Source organism: Rattus norvegicus, chromosome 17, assembly GCF_021556685.1.
Source record: "Rattus norvegicus strain SHRSP/BbbUtx chromosome 17, alternate assembly SHRSP_T2T, whole genome shotgun sequence".
NCBI classification, from domain to species: domain Eukaryota; kingdom Metazoa; phylum Chordata; class Mammalia; order Rodentia; family Muridae; genus Rattus; species Rattus norvegicus.
In genome coordinates, this window is record NC_141550.1 from 63,744,652 (window position 1) to 63,765,988 (window position 21,337).

A 21,337-nucleotide genomic window follows, 5' to 3' on the forward strand; every position below is an offset into this window, starting at 1 on the left:
ATCTGTTTCTTTGTTATTGTAATTTTTTTACTTTACATCCTAATATCAACTCGCCTCTCCCTTTGCCTTCTTCTCGGAGAAGGGGGAGCTCCCCTCTGTTCATCATGTCCCTGCCCCCTTCCCAGGGACTAGGACTAGGCACAGAAGCCAGACAAGGTGACCTAGTTAGGGAACAGGGTCCGCAGACAGGGAACAAACGCAGGGACAGCCCTGTCTCCAGGGGAACCTGCACGAAGACTTCAGCTGCACGTCTGCTACATGTTTCATTATCAGACGGACGAGGGGTTGATTGGGTGCTGAGTTGAAACCGTCCAAGTCAGGTGGTAAATGTAAGTATGGCCCAACAGTCAGTGTTGCTCTTTTTTTAAGCAAAGACTTGTCTTATTATTTTCATGTACATGTGCGTATGTATGTATCTATATATCCCTGAAGACGCTAGAAGAGGATGTCAGATCCCCTAGAGCTATAGGAGGCTGTAAGCCTTCCTACATGGGTGCTGGGATCTGAACTCACATTCTCTGAAAACAGGTGCTCCCAACTGTGGAACCATTGCTCTAGCTCCCCTTCTACTTTTAACTTTTAAGTGAGAAGCTGTGAAACTCACAATTTTTGTGACTTAATCCAGTCTTTTGACTCTGTCTTATGTGGCTTTTTCTAGTGGAAGTACAACTCAAATGCTCATTTGTAGGCAAGTCTGTGAATAGTGTGAGAGAGTACGAGTTCCAGGGCCGTCTGCTACAAAGAAACTTAGTACACAGCTATCTGTATCCAGAACATATGAGAACTCATCTGTCTGACTTCACTGCATGACAGCTGGGCAAACTGTCAGGAAGCATGAGTTAGGATGCACAACCCAGTACCCATCTCCACATGCTAGTCCATGGCTGCTGATTTCGGAGAGACGTATGCCAAGACTGCACGGGATGCAGGGAAGGTCACAGTGTAGAGCATATGAAAACAAATGGACTGTGAAATCTCACCTGTCCCATTGACTGTTATCAGCAGTAGCCTGGACAATCAAACGCCTTCTCTTTCACATGCCCTTAAATTGAATCAGGGGTCTGGTGGCAATTTTAGATCTTCTCTAATGAGCCTAAGTATTACCGTGGAGAATGCAGCCAAGTACACACCACAGGTAAATAACTGGGAACTTATCTTCAATCCCTGCCCTTCCTAGATTCAGGAATACACCTTCTAACACACAAAATTCTTAGCCATTTCTATCATTGCTTCACATGTATAACACTGGGGTCCCATAGATGCTTACAAATGACACCCTAGAGAGCCAGGGAAATGCTACCTGGCAAGAGTTAAGTAGACTCTATTGTTTTGGTTCTCCTTTCCCCAAGGATCTCTAATTTTATTTTCTCCTCTTCTAGATTTCCTTTGTTTGGGTATGTTGGAGTTTGTTGAGAAGGAGGAGGCTGATGTTAAAGTTCCAGGAATGAAATTACAGTGTATTAAAGAGTGTGTGGGAAATGAATCTTATTTTCCCTACAGGGAATACGAAACTTTGAAATTCAATCTCCATCAGAATGGTCCTGCTGTTCTCCTAGAACATAGGTCTTTATTTCCTTAACAAAAGTTAAGCTAACTTTAATGAATTAAAAGACAAACTGTCTTTCTACTTCAGCTTTGTTTTAAGCCAGTTTCATGCTGTTATCTGCGCTGTAATTCATACTGTCAATACAATTTCTGATGTGTACAACTGTTTGTCTTATAACTATCTTGTAAAGAGTTCAACTGTAAATAAATTGTTACGTGTTAAGAAAAAATAAAACAAACCACCACCACCACCACCACCACCACCACCAACAACAACAACAACAAAACAATCTGGTGGCCCAGGGAAGTGCTTTAGAAATCTGATGGAGGCTGATATGGGAGGTCACGGAGTAAAGATCCTCTGGACAGGCAGCCTATAACCCTAATCCTACAAGGTAGAATCCTATATCCTAAAGGGTAGCTGGAGAAAAGTGACTCCTGAGAATTGTACTCTGACTGACAAACACACACTTGCAGACACACACACACACACACACACACACACACACACACACACACACACACAACCCATGGCACCCTCACATAACACAAGCCCCCCCCCCAAAAAAAATTAGTCCATAGAAATTAGAGAGCCTCTAACCTCTAATAAGTGATCTGTAAGTAGTAGCTGTCATTGTTGCAGAGGGATCACCAGTTTCCTATGACCCTGCCTTCATCTTCTGATGGTCTTAAGAGTCTTTAATACACAGCTTTATCATTACACATATTAGGATGGACAAGTTCTAAAATGCAGGCTAGGAATGCAGGCTAAGTCACGCCTCTGTAAGGTCAGATTCATCACTGTGGTTTTCAGTATGAGAGTTTATAGCACACTTACTTTGGCAGTTACCTAACTATATCATTCCTTACCTTGTGGAAGAAGTTTTCTTTTTTAAAGAACAAAAATGATTAGAATGGAAGGGGTGGTTATGGCTTGTCTGTTGACAGTGGGGAGAGGCTGGAGAAGATAGATATGCCTGATCCTATCCTGTGTGGCCTCCATGGGGAGATATATTGCAGAGAATAATAACAAGGCACTAGAGGAAAATTTTGAAAATGCTTTTAAAATTAAAGGGCTAAGTTTAGTCTCCCCATACATAAGAACTGCTTTTAAGCACACACACAAAAATGTGAGGAACTGTTCCACAAACAGCCATTGAATAGAAGAAAGAGAAAAATCAGAAAGCTGCTCTTGAAAAATAATTACATTTACTAAGAGAGAACTGTACCAAAACAAACAAACAAAAAAAACCAAAACAAATCAACAAACAAAAAAAACCAAACAGCCTCAATAACAACAAAAACCCAGGAATTTGGGAAGGAGCAGAAATGAAAGGTTCAAAATGAAAAGCGTCTGCTTTGTTTGGACCCATGCAGTATTTGTTGTGGTCTTTTCCTGGGGCGTGTCCCTTCCACAGCAGTCATGGAGTATTTGGTGACATGCTAGTGGGAGTGAATCCCAAGCCATGCCCAGCAAATCATCATTTCATCACCCCTCACCTTCTTGTAAGTTCCACAAAACACACAGGGCATCTTCACCTACCACATTCTACTATAAAATTATTATGAAAATATGGGGAGGCAGTTTCACTTACATGGTTAATGAAGAGACTCTTTCGTTTTTCTCTCACTGTGAAAACAAAAGATGGGACAAAAATGTTACAGGCTTGTATATCAACCCCTGTAGGTGGCAGAGGAATGAGCCTCTTTGCTATGCTCATATTCTCCTAGCAACCAAGTTCCCAGTTACTCATTTACCAATTGAAGTGTAAAGAATCTGCACGAATGGTTGATCAACAGAGGTCAGTACATAGCCACTTAAACAACACCATAACTATCTCAAGTCAACTGAAGACAGATTGTCTTTACATGAATGAAGTATTGGTGTATCTCATGAAAATTATATGTATCCAATACGTTAAGGTAATTGACGATTATTTACCTAGGACCCAAATGGTTTTTTATAGATCAGTATTATATGAATGAATTATTAGTAAGAAAATTGCTATCCCCAATAGCAGACCAAGTGATGTGGTACAAAAGTGCTCTCCAGTGGAAGACACTTGTTTCCTCTAGCTACTACCATCAACAAACAGATCTGAGCTTCTGTTTTAGGAGGCTCCAATCTACTTTCAAGGAGGTACGTGAGCCTCCCATATTGATTTGTCCAGCCTTGCTCTTGCTTATTCTGAATGGCATTGCACGCCTTTAGCCTCAATTCTTGTCAGAACAGGCAACCTCCAGCCTCAGAAACCAGAAAGTTGCCAGAGAACACAGAGAAACTAAATGGTGTGTTGTCCTTTCAGGCTTCTGCAAGAAGAAGGCACTAACTCGACAAAGTACAGCCTCAGCTTTGCATTGAGCAAGCGTTTCTCCTGTAGTCTGTACCCACGAAACCCTCGAGCAATTCTGCACTTAGAACTGCTCTAGATTCCTAGGGAAACACTCCCGGATCCTCCAATGTAACTGAGTCAAAGTCCTGGCCCAGCAAGTGAAAGGATCTTGTTCTTAAACACTTGTAAATGAAGACTGAAAGAAAGAAACTGAAGATACCAGAAGACAGAAAGACCTCCCATGTTCATGGATTGGTAGGGTTCAATTTTATGAAAATGGTCATCCTACTAAAAGCAAATTTACATATCTAATATAATGTCCTTCAAAATTCCAGTTCAGGGTCAGGCCTTTAATCACAGCACTCCAGCATCAAAAGCAGGTAGATCTCTTGAGTGATAGGTCAGTCGGAGCTACATTGTGAAATCTTACCTGAAAACAATCAAACAAGCAAACAAACCCACCCAATGTAATTCTTCACAGAAATTTTAAAAAGCAACCTTAAAGTTAATATGGAAACACAAAAGAATACAGAAATTCAAAGTAGCCAGAAGAATCCTGAACAATGAAAATGTCAGACAGCATCATCCCAGATTTCAAGTTATACCTCAAAGCTATAATAATAAGACCAGCAACTGGCATAAAAACAATCATTAGAACTTGAGACCCGTTTGTGTGTGTGTGTGTGTGTGTGTGTGTGTATGTATGTATATGCCCATACTTACATAGCCATTTTTGATTTTTGTTCAACGGGCCAAAACTATACATTGGAAAAAAAGACAACAAATAGTGTGCTGTTAAAACTGTTTAGCCATCTGTGAAATGAAACTCGGTCAACATTTCAGATCTTGCATAGAACTCAACTTCAAATAAATCAAGGACCTGATGATACCCTGAATCTGTGAGAGGAGAAGGTAGGGAATAAGCTTAACTTACAGGACTAGGAAAAGATATTCTAAACAGTATTCTGGTAATATAGGCTTTAAGACCTGCAACGGATAAATGGAACTTCCTAACATTGAAAAGCCTCTGTTCCACAAAGTAAAGTATAGCTGAAGAGAAGAGGCAGTCTACAGAATGGGAAAAATACCAGCTACACCTCTGACAGACAGTCTACAGTATATAAAGAACTCAAAAAACTAAATGTCAAGAAACCAATCCAATTAAAAAAGTAGGACATGTAATTAATCAGAATTCTCCAAAGATAAAATACTAATGGCTGAGAAATGTTTTTGTAAAATGTTCAGTACCTGTAGCCATCAAGGATATACAAATTAAAATGTATTTGAAGTTGCACCTTACCCTGATCTGAACGGCTAAGACTGAAAGAACAAATGACACAAGTGTTGGTCTGGGTATGGGAAAAGGCACATGCACTCTTGGTGGGAACACGAATTACTGCAGCCACTGTGGAGATCAGAATGGAAGCTCCTCGAAAAGCTACAGATGATCCACACATGAGCTAGCCATACACTTGGTCTCTCTGCAAAGGACTGTATCCTACTATCTAGAGACCCAATCATCCATATTCACTCAAGTTCTAGTCGCAATAGCCAGAGAATGGAAACAATCCAGATATCTATCACCCAAATGAAGTGTTATATTTTTATAATGGAAAATCATTCAGCTAATAAGAAAATAGAAATTACAAAATTTCCAGGTAAACAGATCTGGAATCATTCTGACAGAGGTAATCCAGGAAGTCAAACACTGCTTATTCTTTCTAATATGTGGGTTCTAGTTTTGAAATTTTTACATATGCATGTTTAAAATATTGGAGTGCCCACAGAGGCCTGGAAATTAATAAAGGTCATGGGGGTAGAGGATACTTTAAGGGAAGGGAGACGGAACACAGGCAGTATGAAGAAGAGACTGAAAATAATGGAGAGCCAGAGGAGTAAATGGGGTAGAAGTGGAAAGCAGGTAGAAGAGGGATAGAACGGAGGGGTAACTAACACCAAAGGCCTTGAAAAGTGGAAACCTACCACTGTAGAAGCTTTCTAAAATAAATATACATAATAAAAAGTTTAAATGGAGTCATTCAATAAGGAGGGATGAGGGAAATGACACTTCGAGAATACAGACAAAGGTACCTCATGCTAGCAAATAAACCCCCAACATCAGAATGGGTTACCTCTTTTCGAGTTGTTTGCCAGTGAGGTTCCACTAAACACTACTAAACTTTGTGAGTTCACACTAACTCACTTTGTGAGCGCAAAACCAGCCAGCTCTACATACATAGGGCAGCAAACACATGCGCGCGCGCACACACACGCACTCACATACACATATATCAAAATACAACTGCTGAGCCCTAGTTTGGAGTACACACCAAACTTCCACTTTGTTGAGCTCATAACCTGACCAGAGGTCAAGAACACAATGGCCAGAACACAAAGTGTACTGTAAGAGGATGTTAGCTCACACTTCCTAGCTCTAGGCAAGGCATCCTGGTGAGGTCATTTCCACAGGGATGCAGGAAGGGAGCTTGAAGTGTAAGCAGATCTTCATTTATTTCTAGATCCAGAGTCTGAGGATTGGGATACTCTGTACATTCAAGAGGAAATACAAATGAGCAAGGAGGCAACAGGGACAGACAGAACAATTTCAGATGTCTATACTCAGAGGAAGACACTGCAAGACAGAAAATGTAAGGGCAGCAGGACACAGCAAAAATCCATTAATCAACTTGTTTCCACAGAGAATACCAGGGGATTTCTTCAAAAAACACAGAAAAGTCAACTAACTATAGCCAGAAACACTTCTCATTATAAAAGACATATTGATGTCAAATTGGAAAACGTACCGCACTATGAGGCAGAAGGAATGATATAAATAAGACTTAAGGCCTGGGAAATAGCACAGAGAAAACAAACAGTAGCAATCCCAACACAGTATATTTTTGATGTATATTTTTAAGTCCTGTGTGCATGTACAGAAATGTGTACTTTTGAAATGGGTGTTTTTCTTCATAAACACCAATAGAAACAAGTCAAGTTTTGTACTGGTATCAGCATTTTTGCTGACTATATTTTCATTTTTTGAAACATAAATGTACTTTGTCATATGTATTATATTTTTCCTACCTGATTCCATTTTTAGGAAAATTTTTCCACCATTTCATTTTTTCAAAAAGGGTCTTATTTTTTATACCAGGCTAACCCCAACTCACAGTCCCCCTGCCACAGCCCCATGAGATCAGGAATAACAGGCATGTATCACCATGCGCAATCTCTGTACTGCTTTCATAAGTTCACATGTATACTTGTCCTGCACTAGGGTGCCCATGATTTCATGCATGCACTGAAACAACTGAGCTAACAAAGTCACTAGCACAGCATCTTGCACATGATGTAGGTGAGGCGTTATTACGATGACTCAAGGTATCCGTTGGGTACATTACTTCAGAGCACTGCTACCGTCGTACAGACCTGACCTATTCCTGGTTTTTCCAAGATGTTCAGAAGTAACTCTTAAATTTGTCCAAGACTAATTTATCTGTAGTAAGAAAAACTAGAAGCAGAAAGATAGGCAGTAGCAGTTGAAAAAAGAGCTAACTTCCATTCTCAGCTGAAGTGCATCTTCTTTCCTCTCAGACCCTGTGCTCTGGCGTAAGGTGCTATGGGTAGCATGACTCTGAAAGCAAGACCTGTAGAGAGGATGGCAGAGCCCTAGCCAAAGGAAGAAACTCAATGTAAAAAAGCTGCTGGGCTTCAGTTGTTTCGACTGTGGTGCTTAGAGCTCTGGTAGACTGGGCATTCTTCCCATCTTGCTTGTTGTCTCAGAACCACTTACCAACTTTACTTGAAAGATGAAAAACATATTCAGGGACTGGAAAAATAGTCCATTAGTTGATTATTGTTCTTTCAGGGGACCTCTGTCAGGTTTTCAGCACTTACATGGGGCAGCACACAACTTCCTACAACTCCAGCTCCAGGAGGATCTCATGTCTCTGGCCCCCACCCTCAGGTTATCTTCCATGTGTACACAGAAGACACACCCACACACTTTTAGATGTGAACATGCAAAACAAACCTTGTTTAAAAAGACATACCTACAAAGAACAGATAAATAGCTGGTTATGTTCTGAGCTTCTAGTCACTGTGGAATTCGGGATATCCTCCCAAGATATGTAGCTGTTCTGTTTGGATGTGTTTATCTGTTTGTCTCCCAAGTGCTAAGAATAAAGGCCTGCATCACTACACGTGGCTTTTAGCTGTTATTACAAGATGTCTGTGACATTATATTTTTATTTCTGCAACCTATTTGATGTCATGGCTCAGGTAATCAAATGCATATTTAATTGAAGATAGGCTACTAAGCTATGAAACACAGAGAGAGTTGTTTGGTATTGATAGAAGGGGAGGTGAAGATGTTCAGAGATGAAAGATAACTAGATATTACTTCTGACCAACAGACCACAGCACAAGGCTGTTAACCAACAGTAGAATGAGACTATGATGACAAGGGGAGAGAACCCTACCCTGTTGGGCAAACCACTACCATTCATTTCTGTTCTGTGTCTGTATTTCCTGATGAAGTCCCCTAACCACTGTATCTGGGGACACTATTAGGCTATGGTAAAAGCGAAGTAAGAAAACCTTTGGCTCTAACTGACTGCATCAGAGTTTGTACTATGCAAACAATTTTGTGCAGATTGAAAGGCCCGATGCTCAAAGAAAGGCAATGGTCATTAGAAGAGCAACCACTGCACCTGAAAAAAGTATCCAGGCCACAGAGCTGGCTTGGCCAAGAGACTTTATTCCCCATTCCCCATCACATACACAGCCCTTACCTCACACAGCTCAAGGGATAATTGTGGAGAAAGATGGCAAGTTAGTCATACTAAATTCAAAGTGGGAAGAACAACTGCACATTTACTACCTGGGTAAGAAATATCTATGTCCCCCTGCCTCTGCTCTGACCCTTTAGTAGTTTGTAGTGACCCCTAATCATAAAATTATTTTCAATGCTACGCCATAACTGTAATTTTGCTACTGTTAGGAAGTGTAATATAAAAATCTAATTTGCAAGACACCTAACCCATGAAAAGGTTGGTTGACACCCCACAGGTTGAGAACCACTGCTTATGAAATGGTTATATCCCTTTATAATAAAGCTAGACATTGAGGGAGAAAGTGAACTGCTACATAAAGCCATCTCATAGTGGTTCAGCTGCTGAGAATGAAGTAGTAAGACTCCTTTATCCTTTCCTTCCCCATGTTTTATCAACTTCCTACACCTGGTAGCAACATACTTAGAACAAACTGAAGAAAACACTCTCTCTTCTTAAGCAAAAAGTAATATAGGTAAATAGTCTTTACTTATAACAGTTTAGACGGTGTTGGGGTTGCTGGCACATACCTGTAGTCTCAGTACTGAGACTGAGGCAGGAGGAAATGCTGCCTTCCATCCAAGCCAGTGTGGGACACAAAACAAGACATTGTTTCAAAAATCCAAATCAAAAAGTTCCCTCTGAATGATGAGATTCAATGTGAAATAAAGTAAGTCATCATAGAAAAGCAAACAGTATCTTGACATACGGGACTTCAAAGGGCAGTTCATAGTACAGGCCTCGGAACACGGGACATGGAACACGGGACATGGGACATAGAAGCTGATTACAGGTAAAAAGACATAGTTGGCTAGGAATCCCAGTCTCTTGTTTGGTTACACAGATGGGTGAATATGGTTAATTATGATGTCCTGCATAATTAAAAAGAGCCAGAAGAGAGAAACGTCATTGTTCATAGGCCAAAGAACACAGACTGATAAGTGAGATGGCATCTAGCAATCTACACTTCCAAAGTTCGCCAGCACACAGCACATAAAAAACTGCTGAGGAGTAAATAAATTAGAAAAAAAAGTGTATTTTGTCATATGATAATTCAGGGCTACAAGAGAGTAAGGTCTCGAGCTCAGGTGCTTACAGAGCTAAAATGGCCAGAGATTGGTGTATAGCAGAAGGCTGAGGAGAAGCAGCTCCTTTGAATACAGGATGCACACTCTGCCAGCTCTGTGCACAGGCTCTAAAGCAGGGCTTCCCAACCTTCCTAATGCTGCAGGCTCTTCATGCTGTAGGGACCCCAAACATAAAATTATTTCATTACTATTTCATAGCTGTAATTTTGCTACTATAATAAACCATAATGTAAATATCTTAATGCAACCCCCAAAGGGGTTGTGACCCTTGGGTTAAGAACCTGGACCCAACAAAGGCCCCCATCAGGACTATACATTCTGAGTCACCAAGAAATGTCAGAAAGGCAGACTCCACGGGATGAGGAGAGATGATGTGGAATTAAGGAGCGAACAAGAAAACACAGACACTGCAATCCGGCAGCATGTGGGGCAACTGTTCCAACTGGCCATGTTTATGAATAGAGCAATGGTAGCTTTAAATTTTCTGTATCAAGCTGTTCAAAGTTGTTTCATAAAGTAAATAACCAATTCTCTCAACCACTTCACTCAAAAATTAAGTTGTTAGAGTTGCCAAGATGTATAAAAGCACGTCTTAAAATCACTGACTGTTCACTAAGGAGAACTGTTTTTAGCAAATGGTGCTGCCTGAAGATACAGCAGTGAGGGCCACAGGACTGAAATGTCCCCTTGAATCCCAGGCCAGGAAAGCAATCTGAATGGAAAGAGCAGAGAAAGAACACTTACTGGAAAAGGTTTCATTTCTTTTTGTTTGTAATACAGAACTCAGTTATGTCTGCATGAAGGGTAGAAAGCCCTAGTAGTTAGGAGAAACTAAAGCAATACACAGATTTGAAGTTCTAGTAAAAAGGAAGAAAGACAGAGTCTAGCAAAATGGCCACAGTCTATTTCTGGAATGATCCTTCCCCTAGTTAGGTCACTTCCTTTTCCCAGGACAATCACAGTGTGTTACCCACCCACAGGCTCTGACAATCACAGGAGATAATTGGGAAGACATCTCAGCTCCACAGAAGAGTCCTGTCCGCCAGACAGCCTGACACTAGTTTCTCACCTCACCGTTCTCAAGTTTTTGAGGAAAATCAGTTTTGATCCTCATTTTCACCACAGTCCCATACATATCCCACCTTCCTTTGCCTGCAATATGCTATACCTCTCGGCAGCTTTTCATTTGTTAAAGAGAAAAGTTTTGGGTTGACTTTTTTAACCTAATAGACTGGAAGTAGCCTTCTCCAGTATTTGATGCTTGCTCTTTTCTTACTCTTGGAGAAATCTTCCAAAAGTTTGCTTGATAATCATCCATGTTGTGTCAACACAGTATCCTACCAAAACTGACACCCACCCTACTGAAGAGCTCTAGTCCTCATACATAGACCACTGTTTTAGCTATGTTTGTCTTCTTTGTGGTCTCTGTAGGACCTGAGCTGAATTAGAACCATTAATCTGTCCAGAGTCAAGGGTAGATAGAACCAGACATACCTTGGTCACCTTGCCATTATGTCCTACTTCTCCACTGGTGTCCTAGAAGATTTATAAAAACTGAGTTTGTATTATCTTTCCACTCCTTTGAAACCAATGGCCAGAGAACAGTGAGGTAAATAAAAGGCTAAGAAGAGATAAGCCTGCACCATAGGAGAAACACACACACCTAGGACAGACTGCGAGGATTCTAACATCTTCAGAATGACCCAGTTACCTAAAGTTTGGCGAAAGAAAAGGGGGGCAGGGGGAGAAAGAGGAGGAAAGAAATGAAAAGAAAGGATTTGTATCTCTTGTGCAGGCTCAACTGAGCTGATGAGTGACAGGAAGAGGGTTAATTGGCTTTCATGTAAAGTTTAGATTTTTGTTTTACTTAATGTCTGACAAATGAACACATCTGATCTTTCAGAACTTCATAAGTGTCATGCCCTAAACTTTAGGACCTAAAGGGAAATGTCTGACCCAACTAACTTTCACTATAGAATGCTACCATTTTGCTAATGGCAAAATGATGATAGTTGCTTCAAATGAGACATTGTAAAAATGTAACTCATTACCACAGAATAACCAAGAGCACCATTACACATAGTAATTCATGGTTACTAAAGAGAACTCTACCATAAATGAAAAATCAAATCTTGGCAGTGTCCACATTTAGGTTAACTATATTTTTAAAGGCAAATAAATTAATAACTTACCGTCTGTCTGAGATTTGCTGAGGAATATTGTGCTGGCCCGAGGATGGTCTGAAGGATTGAATTCCATGTTTAAATCTTTAAAGAAAGAAAGAGAGATTAAGTAAATAACAAGTTGATAGATAATTAGGTAGAGTCATGATTAATTTTCAACTTTTCCATCTTTTTTTTTTTTTTTTTTTTTTTTTTTTTTTTCGGAGCTGGGGACCGAACCCAGGGCCTTGCGCTTGCTAGGCAAGCGCTCTACCACTGAGCTAAATCCCCAACCCTCAACTTTTCCATCTTAAACTGTTGGTATAGTCTATGACTGTGGAAGCCATAGTTTGTGTTAGTAGATTCTTTTGGTTCCATTAAGAACACTGCTATTGGAAAACAAAACAAAACAAACAAACAAACAAACAAACAAAAAAACCAAAAACCCACCCATATCTGATATGCTCCCATAGGGGAGCTAGTGGTCTGAAACTCCACTGTCTTTTGAAAATTCTCCCCTGCACTGAGAGACCCTGAAAAGTTAGGGCAGACTATTACACACAATTCTGTACAAGTTCTATACCTGAGCACGTGCTCCTCAGAAGTGAACAAATGAGGTCTGAGGTCATTTCAGGTCACTGGCCTGATCACACTAAAAGGTACTGTTTGAAGTATATGGGTCATGTGGGATCTAATGTGGGCCATGGCAAGTATTCTATTCAATCCAAACTTAAAAGAAAAGAAACCAGACTAACACATAGCAATCAGAAGGTTTTGAGAGCAAAGAGAGTCACATGCATGACCCTTTTGACTGTGTGTGCACACATGCGCACACCCAGAGAAAGAAAAGCATATACCCTTATTTTCAACATCTCTGGACAATCAAGCCATCTGGTAGCACTAGACCCCTAGTATGGCAGGGGCTACAAGTCCTTGTTCTAATCTTCCTGTCTTCCCATTCCCATGGGCATTTGGTTTGCAGCCCCAGCTTTATCTCTCCAAGGATCAAGAGCTTCTCTATTTAGCTCAAATAACTCTGTATTCTATCAAAAGAATCCCAGTCTAAGTTATACAATAACAAAAGAACCGTTTGACACTAGAGCTGGTAAATGGGTAATCCAGGCAGGAGAATGAAGTCCAGGGAGAAGAGAACATCTAAACATGCTGGAGAGCCCGGATGACCATTCAGCTTCACTCACAGTGAGTACCAGGAAGAAAGTATTTGGGATTAAACCATTCCAACAATCTTCAAGAACCCAATCAACACTAAATAAAACAGTGCCTGTCTTTAGCTTTAAGAAGCAATGAACTAAAGGTAAAAGGAGAAAAAACAGGATAGTCATAAAAACAATGAAGACAACACTAAATGTTGGTTCACATGGGTGCTGACATATTCTGGGCAAACATAAATGGAGGCAAGTTCTTACAAACGAACAGTTTTTAACTGTTCGCCATTTTGATTAAAGAAGCAAACTCCAAGGAGACAGACATCATTGTGGTTGAAGTGCTTACTTGGCAATCAAGAAGTCTAACGTTTAAATCACCAGAGCCTACCTAAATGCTGAGTGGGTACGGTGACTCACCTGCAACCTCAGTCTTAGGGAGGACAGGCTTTACCAGTGAGCTACATGTCTGACTGAAAGATCCTGTCTCCAAGAACAAGGTATAGATCAAAGAACAAGGCTCCTCCACACACATATTTGCATCTGCCCAGACAAAACACCCATGCATGCACTTGCATACCTGCACACAAAACTGTGCTCAAATATACCACACACACACACACAAATGAAAACAAGCAAAAGAAAAGAAGAATCACTGACAGACTCTTAAGCAATTTAGTCCTTCTGGCACTTTAACTTCTGCTTCAAGACATTGGAGTTTCACAGGTAAATAAATGCCTTGAGGAAGAGGCTCTGTAGGGAGAAGATGGGAAAGGAAGACAAAATCTTTCAAACTTGCTTCAACTTGAACTAAATAAAGAGTCCTGATGTGAGATAGTTTCTTCCTATTCAGGTTAGGATCTTGTTACTTTAAGAAGAGGGGGGGAGGGAGGAAGGGAAGGAGAGGGAGAGGGTGGTAGCAAATATGTTACTTAGTATTTATGAGAACTTCTATATAACAAAGATAAGAGCAAACATAGAATGCTAACCAGAGCAGGTAACCTTCAGAAAGCATCCCAGTCACTACGGAAAGCTGCCCACTAGAAGAGAAGGTGCGTTTGTTGCTTGAGATAGGTGCCAGCACAAAGGTTGCCTAGATGCTGTCATAACCTCATACATTCAAACTTGTACCATCCATCATAAACTTGTCTATCAGACCGCTTTAATTCTCCTTTACCATTAAAACACAGCAGAAGGGCTTGTTAGAAAAACAAAAGCAACAGATAATACTTCCCTGCTGGTAGTCACAATTATAGGACTCTTGGGTTTTCTCAAACTGAGAACTTATTTTTATATCGCAGGCACTGTTCTGGAGCACGGAAGGCTGGCAACCAGAACTAAAACTGGGGCCACCACAGATTGAAAGAACTCCCAAGAAGAGCACATACATATTGTTTCAGTCCACCTAGACAACACAGTAACTACCAACCACTAAATGCAAGAGTACTGTACTGACACAGAAACAGACATACCTATGTCACCCACCAGGAAGCAGTGTGATATACTAGAAAATATGCACAGGCATAATAAACACACAGCACGCAGAATTATTGGGTTTCATCTAAATAAAGCATATGAGCAATTCTTGCTTTTCTGAATGAGCACACTTTATAAACATAATCTTAAACCTTGTCTCCCCAGAAGGCCTAGAGCCTGTGCCTCAAGTTCAAATTCACATATCTCCCCAAACTTTACATTTTAAAGTGAAAATTCTAGAGGAAATCTTCCTCTGCTTCTAAACAGAGCACACTCTACTGCTAGTGAGGTAGCCAGCATTCTTCAGTAGTTAGACATGACAGAGAACATTTCCCTAAATGTTGGTACATGACTTTATTTTCTTGAATCCTAACCCTTAGTAGTAGCCCCTAAATATAAAAGGCAGCATACCAAAATTCAACACTGAGTACAAACAAGAGGTTGCTATGGCTACCTGAGTGTGAAGAAGTAGCAGTTGAATCTTTACAATGTAAAGGTAGATGCTCTGTTGTCAGATGGCTTTTGTACCACCCCCTCGAAAACAAGCAAAACTCCAAAACGAAAACAAAATAAACCCCAAACAAACAAAAATACTTCTTGTGTTGAGATTTAACACTCACTATAAAGTTCAGGTAGCTGAAACCTCAATTTAATCCAGCAGTTAAAGAAGATTAGCACTGTAGAGCAGTCAGGGGAGCCCTCAGAACTAGGTGGCTTTGCAGGCAGACGTCGAGATCAGGAAAGATGGAGTACACTCCTGTTCTCTACCATATGGTCATCACCAGAAGGGACCACAGCTGTGAATACACTCCTGGTCTCTACCATACGGCCATCACCAAAAGGGACCACAGCTGTGAGTACACTCCTGGTCTCTACCATATGGCCATCACCAGAAGGGACCACAGCTGTAAGCCAAAATTAATGTCTTGATTCTTGGTTCAGTTTTCCACAGTACAAGAAAACTAATACAGTGAATATGGGGGTAGAGCACTATGCACCGTTTTCATTTACTTACTTACTAACTCCAGGGTCATCAACCACTGTCTGTGCTACACCACAGTGAAGTATCATGGAGAAAACAAACTGAAACCCCAATGAGAGTGACTTCACATGAAAGGAGATTATTCTGGCAAGTTGGTGATTTCCCCTTAGCCAAAAATGGAGTAGAAATAACATATTTTACATTATAAAATACCTAGATGTGACTTAACTTCTACCAACTCTGAGTCTCCATTTTCCTTCTTGGTAAGGTGGACTGATTATACATGGCTGAGAAGACCAGAAGGCCTGCTTAATGGTTAGTTAAGAAAATCAACCATCACCTGGAAGGTAGGGTCTGTCACAGATTATTTTGATAACGTTAACTGAAGTTGAGGTGGAAAGACCTGCCTAGTCCTTCCCACCTGATAAAACGAGCCCATAAATTATGTTGTGCCTTAGATGTGACTCTCATGAGCTAGGTGGGGGGAGAGAGGAGATGCACAAAGCTGATGAAACGTCTGGAGTGGACAGCATTCCCTCAGTCCATCACCCTTCTATTCTGAAAAGACTCCTGTAGTCTCTACCTGGAGAAGCAGTCAGAGACTAACTGCAACCCATGTCAACAAATCCAGTGCCTAGCATTTCCAAGCGCTGCTGCCTCTGTCACAGTGAGGCTCATTTTCACTCTGGCCTCAAGATAGCTCTGCTACCCAGTCTCCTGGTTTCCAAGAGATTCTAGGGGTAAGAAGACAACAAGGTGGAGAAACCTCAGTGAAACCACGTTAACAAATGAAGCAAACAGAACAGGCCCCGTCCACTGACAGCAAGCCAGTTCAAACAGCAACCCATCAGAAATATTCAAACCAGTTCCACAATAAAAACTATTCAGAGAAAAAAAAACATTTTATTACATCGTGATCCCATTCAGTCACTAGAGTTACAGCTGAGATAAATACATAGTTTTCTAGAGCATGATGGAATCTCCATACTAAATTCCTTGGAGTCTGGACACCTACTAGGCAAATGCTCTGAACTGGGAGGAGGTCGTGGAATAAAGTGAAGGCTATGGACTGCGGGTATGCTGTGGAGTGAGGAGTAGCAGGAGGAGGGGAGTCTACAGAGTGGTTTCCTTATGTCCTTACATATTCAGACAACTAACTGCAACAGGAACAATATGCTTGGATACACCACATATGGGCAGCAGAGATGTCTGCATAACTCATCATGTGTTTCCACTTGAAAGCCTTAACCCATTTTTTCATAAATATGCATCAGAAAGAAGGTAGTGAACATACCATTGCATAAGTGTCCCCCAAAGAATGTCTAAGATACTGAAGGATGACTCTTAGAAGGTGCAGAATTAGTTAGCAACCAGCCGACCTTATCAGCTTCTGAATATTCTCACAGACCCATCTGTATACTTTCTTGTAAAAATCCATTTCAACAGAGCTTGGCAGTCAGCTTTTAAAACATGCCCCACATCTGATCATCTTCCAATCTCCTAGTGATGCCTGTTACTCCAGTTGTCTTAAAGAACCTTGCAGTGGTAAAGGATAGACACTGATTGAGTCAACCAACATCCCTCCCTGACCCAAAGACCACTAACTCCACAGTGGTCAGGGACAAAACTACAAAAACTACCCCTTGGAAAAAAACTAATGCTACTGTTCCTTCTAGGGGAAGAGGATGGTATTACCTGCAAATTTCCATTAAACAAAGAACACACATGGAACAGCTCTTGTTCATTGTTCTCAAAATAACAAGAAGGAAAAAAGAAACTAAAAAAATTAAATAGTTAAATTAACAGGCATTAAAAATTTCAGAAAAAAAATCGAATTCCCATTTCTACATTTAGGATTTTCTTAGAATTTTGTTTTAGGAGAAGCCTGACACAAATTTTTAATTCATGATTTTAGCATGTGTTCTGGATAGTTTTATGTTAACCTGACAAAGGCTAAAGTCATGAGAGAGAACCTGAATTTAAAAATGCCTTCATAAACTCTGAAGACCATTCTCAGCAATCAGACCGTCGACATCCAGAAAATGTCGACATCACTCTGAAGGGCCGCACAGTCACTGTGAAGGGCCCCAGGGAACTCTGCGGAGGGGCTTCAATCACATCAGTGTACAGCTGAGTCTTCTTGGAAAGGAAAAGAAAAGGGTCCGTGTTGACAAGTGGTGGGGTAACAGAAAGAACTGGCCACTGTCAGAACCGTCTGCAGTCAGGTTCAGACCACGATGAAGGGTGTGACACTGGGCTTCCGTTACGAGATGAGGTCTGTGGATGCTCACTTCCCTATCAACGTTGTTATTCAGGAGAATGGGTCTTTGGCTGAAATCCGAAATTTCTTGGGTGAAAAACACATCCGGAGGGTTCGGATGAGGACAGGTGTTGCTTGTTCTGTCTCTCAAGCCCAGAAGGATGAGATAATCCTTGAAGGAAATGATATTGAACTTGTTTCAAATTCAGTGGCTCTGATTCAGCAAGCCACAACAGTTAAAATCAAGGATATCAGAAAGTTTTTGGACGGCATCTATGTTTCTGAGAAGGGAGCTGTGCAGCAGCCTGATGAATGAGACCTCAGTTTCCTAGCTTCAGAAACAAGATCCTGATCACAAGTATAATTTGGGCTCTTTGGGGACAATAAAAGGCTTATATATTGAAAAAAAAAAATGCCTTCATAAGATCTTGGTGCATGAAGCCTATCGGCCACTTACTTAAGCAGTGATGAGGAAAGACATAGCCCATTATGTGTGATGCCATCCCTGGGCTGGTGGGCTGGGTTCTATTAAAAAGCAGGCTTAGCATGCCAAAGTAAGTAGCACCCTTCAGGCCCCTGTATCAGCTCCTGCCTTCAGATTCCTGCCCTGTTTTGAGTTCCTGTCCTGATTTCCTTTGATATGAATAGTGGTGTGGGAATCTAAGCCAAGTTGCTTTTGTTCATGGATTTACAGCACAGCCAAAGAAACCCTAACAGAATAGCATGGGGGGCTCATGTAACTGAGCCTCTTATGAGGGAGTTTAAAGCTGGGACCAGTGAAATGGCTCAGTGGATCAAGTGCACTACCAACCTGATTTAATCCCTGGAATCTACATGGTAGAAGGAGAGAACTAATTCCTGAAGTTTTCCAGTTCTTTACATGGGTATTGTGGCACAATCATGTATGTGCACACGTACGCACACACCCACACCCAAAAACACGAGTGGGGGGGGGGAGGGAGAGGGGTTCAGGTATCCATAATGATGAAGTAAGATGTCTTGCGACTCAGCTGTAAGCAATTCCCTGGCGCATTAGGAAGCCCTGAAAGCAAGCCCTCCCTGGGTTGTGCTCCAGCGTCCAATACTACAGGGCACCGGAAGATGTCTAGCCAAGAAGGCATGTGGACAGATGAGGAGTATCAAAGTCAAGGGACAGATTTACACTGGACAGAAAGGAGCCATCATCACCGGAGATGTTCAGGTGTCTAGAATCAAAGCACACGGAAATGGGCGGGGGCTGAGAACCAAAGTCACAGCCATAGAACAGGAACTTAGCTCTGGAGTGTAAGAGGAAAGATTATCAATGGCTATCACATCAAACCCAGGAAAAACATACAACTCAGGACCAACAATGGACTCGAGTGCAAGCAACCTTGGCAGGACAGCTAACAGGAAGGCACTCTTAGGCAGGACACTGACGCACTTCCCGCAGACTTTCCAGTAAAAAAGAAATGCTTCCTCCCTGAATCACAGGCAACAGTGGCTGCCCTGGAGGCCTCTTCTCTCTGGGAAAACGGTTCTTCTCTCTGTTGCCAAGCACTAACAGGTGACAAGGCAGACAACTACTTTAAACACAAGAAACTGAAGACTATTTTCAACCAGTCCATGTCACATATATCCCTTCGAGGGTTTCTGACAATCAAATTTAGTCATGTGAGAAAGTGAGGTAATCATCCACCAGAGTTTCACTTTCAGACCAGAAAAATATTTTACTTCTCTTTCTAAAATTTTAAGTTCCTATTTCATTCTGTAACTGTAATGTCAGTCCACATACGTTCCGGTTCCAGGCACTGTGCCAGTAAGTGGTCACCTCAAAGGGAAGGAAGTGAGCAGCACAGCCAATGATGAAATAAGCTGTGACTACAAAGGCACAGTCATCTAGAATTCAACCAAACCTGTTATGCAGAAGGGAAAGGCACAAGGCTGCCAGATGGGCAAGATCTGCATTCATAACTGCTTCGCTGAAGACCAAAGAAATGTGTATCAGCGAGTGAGGTAACCAATCACAAAACAACACACGTGGTGTGCACTCACTGATAGGTGGATGTTAGCACAAAAGCTCAGATTACCCAAGATACAATCTACACACCACATGAAGCTCAAGAACAAGGAAGACCAAAGCTTCAGTCCTTCTTAGAAGGGGGAACAAAAATATTCATAGGAGGAGATATGGAGACAAAGTTTGGAGCAGAGACTGAAGGAATGGCCATTCAGAGCCTGCCCCACCTGGGGATCCAGCCCATATGCATACAGCTACCAAACCCAGATGATATTCATGAAACTAAGAAGTGTCTGCTGACAGGAGTCTGATATAGTTGTCTCCTAAGAGGCTCAGCCAGAACATGACAAATACAGAGGCAAAGACTACCCATGGACAGACCCATGGCTCCAGCTGCATATGTAGCAGAGGATGGCCTTGTTGGGCACCAATGGGAGGAAAAGCCCTTGGTCCTGCCAAGGCTGGACCCCCCCCCCCAGTATAGGGGAATGTCAGGGTGGGGAGGTGGGAAGAGGTTCGTGGGTAGGGAAACATCCTCAAAGAAGGGGGAGGGGGGAGGAGATAGAGGGTTTATTGATGGGAAACCCGGAAAGGGGATAACATTTGAAAAGTAAATACAAAATAAAAAATATCCAATAAGAAATCTATTATAAAGAAAAAAAATAAGATTTAAAGTGGGACCTAAAACTACCAGTGTTTAAACAGTCCATCTCATTTGCAGAGCTGAACCAATGATAAGGCAATTGACCCAGCATCACAGAAGCCCCACTACAAATATTTTTGTTCCATTCAAGCATACACGTGTGCCTGAATCAGGCTCTGGTCCCGGCTGCACAGAGGAATGAGACAAGAAGAGATGTCTTATTTCTTTATAACATACCTAGCCTGGTCCCTTTAATAACAACTTGATTTCCTTTTCTAATTCTCTTATCAAGATCAGGTGCTACCCTATGGAGCCAAAGGCCAGTTTAATGTGGCCTACACTGCTTGGGTTGTTTACAGTCAAGGTGACATCCATCCAGCTTCTGGCAAACCTACCCTTGGGAGGGTTCAGTGCTTGATAAGAATGGCTCTCCCCTGGATGCCTCTTCTCTCTGGGAAAATGGTTTTTCTCTCTGCTGCCAAGCACTCTGGAAGCTGAAAGAGCACTAAAAGGAGTTTGGGCTCTAACAGTAAAACAAACCAACCAACCAACCAACCAACCTTTGGTTGCCTTTTCTCTTGATACTTTGTCCTGAAATAAAATGTGTGTGAGGCAGGGTTTGCAGTTAGAGTGAAATAGAAGTTAAAATTTTAGAAAGAGAATTAAAGGTATTTATCTGGTCTGAAAGTGTGTGAAAATCTGGTAGGTGACTTACTCATTTGCTTACATGACTAGATTTGATTGTCAGAAATCAAAGGGTAAAGGACTTTACTTCCTCAGTTCTCAGGCTAGTCTCATCACCCACAGAAAAAGCAAAATCAGGCCAGGAGAACGGGAGAAAATTCCTGCGTTCC

The 21,337-nt window shown here is 41.5% G+C and overlaps 1 protein-coding gene across 3 annotated transcripts in view; it reads right to left on the minus strand.

The window, feature by feature from the left end:
* Positions 1-21,337, minus strand: part of Ccny (cyclin Y) — a 130,211-nt gene that overhangs the window by 55,461 nt on the left and 53,413 nt on the right. For 2 of the 3 annotated variants that reach the window (XR_015640906.1, NM_001191833.1), the window contains 2 exon segments: positions 11,991-12,065; positions 3,141-3,175 (listed from right to left, as the gene is read on the minus strand). Coding sequence is in view for 2 of the 3 variants with exons in the window: in NM_001191833.1 (NP_001178762.1) it covers positions 3,141-3,175; positions 11,991-12,065 (110 nt within the window). In the remaining variant the exon portion in view is untranslated. 3 annotated transcript variants of the gene reach the window in all.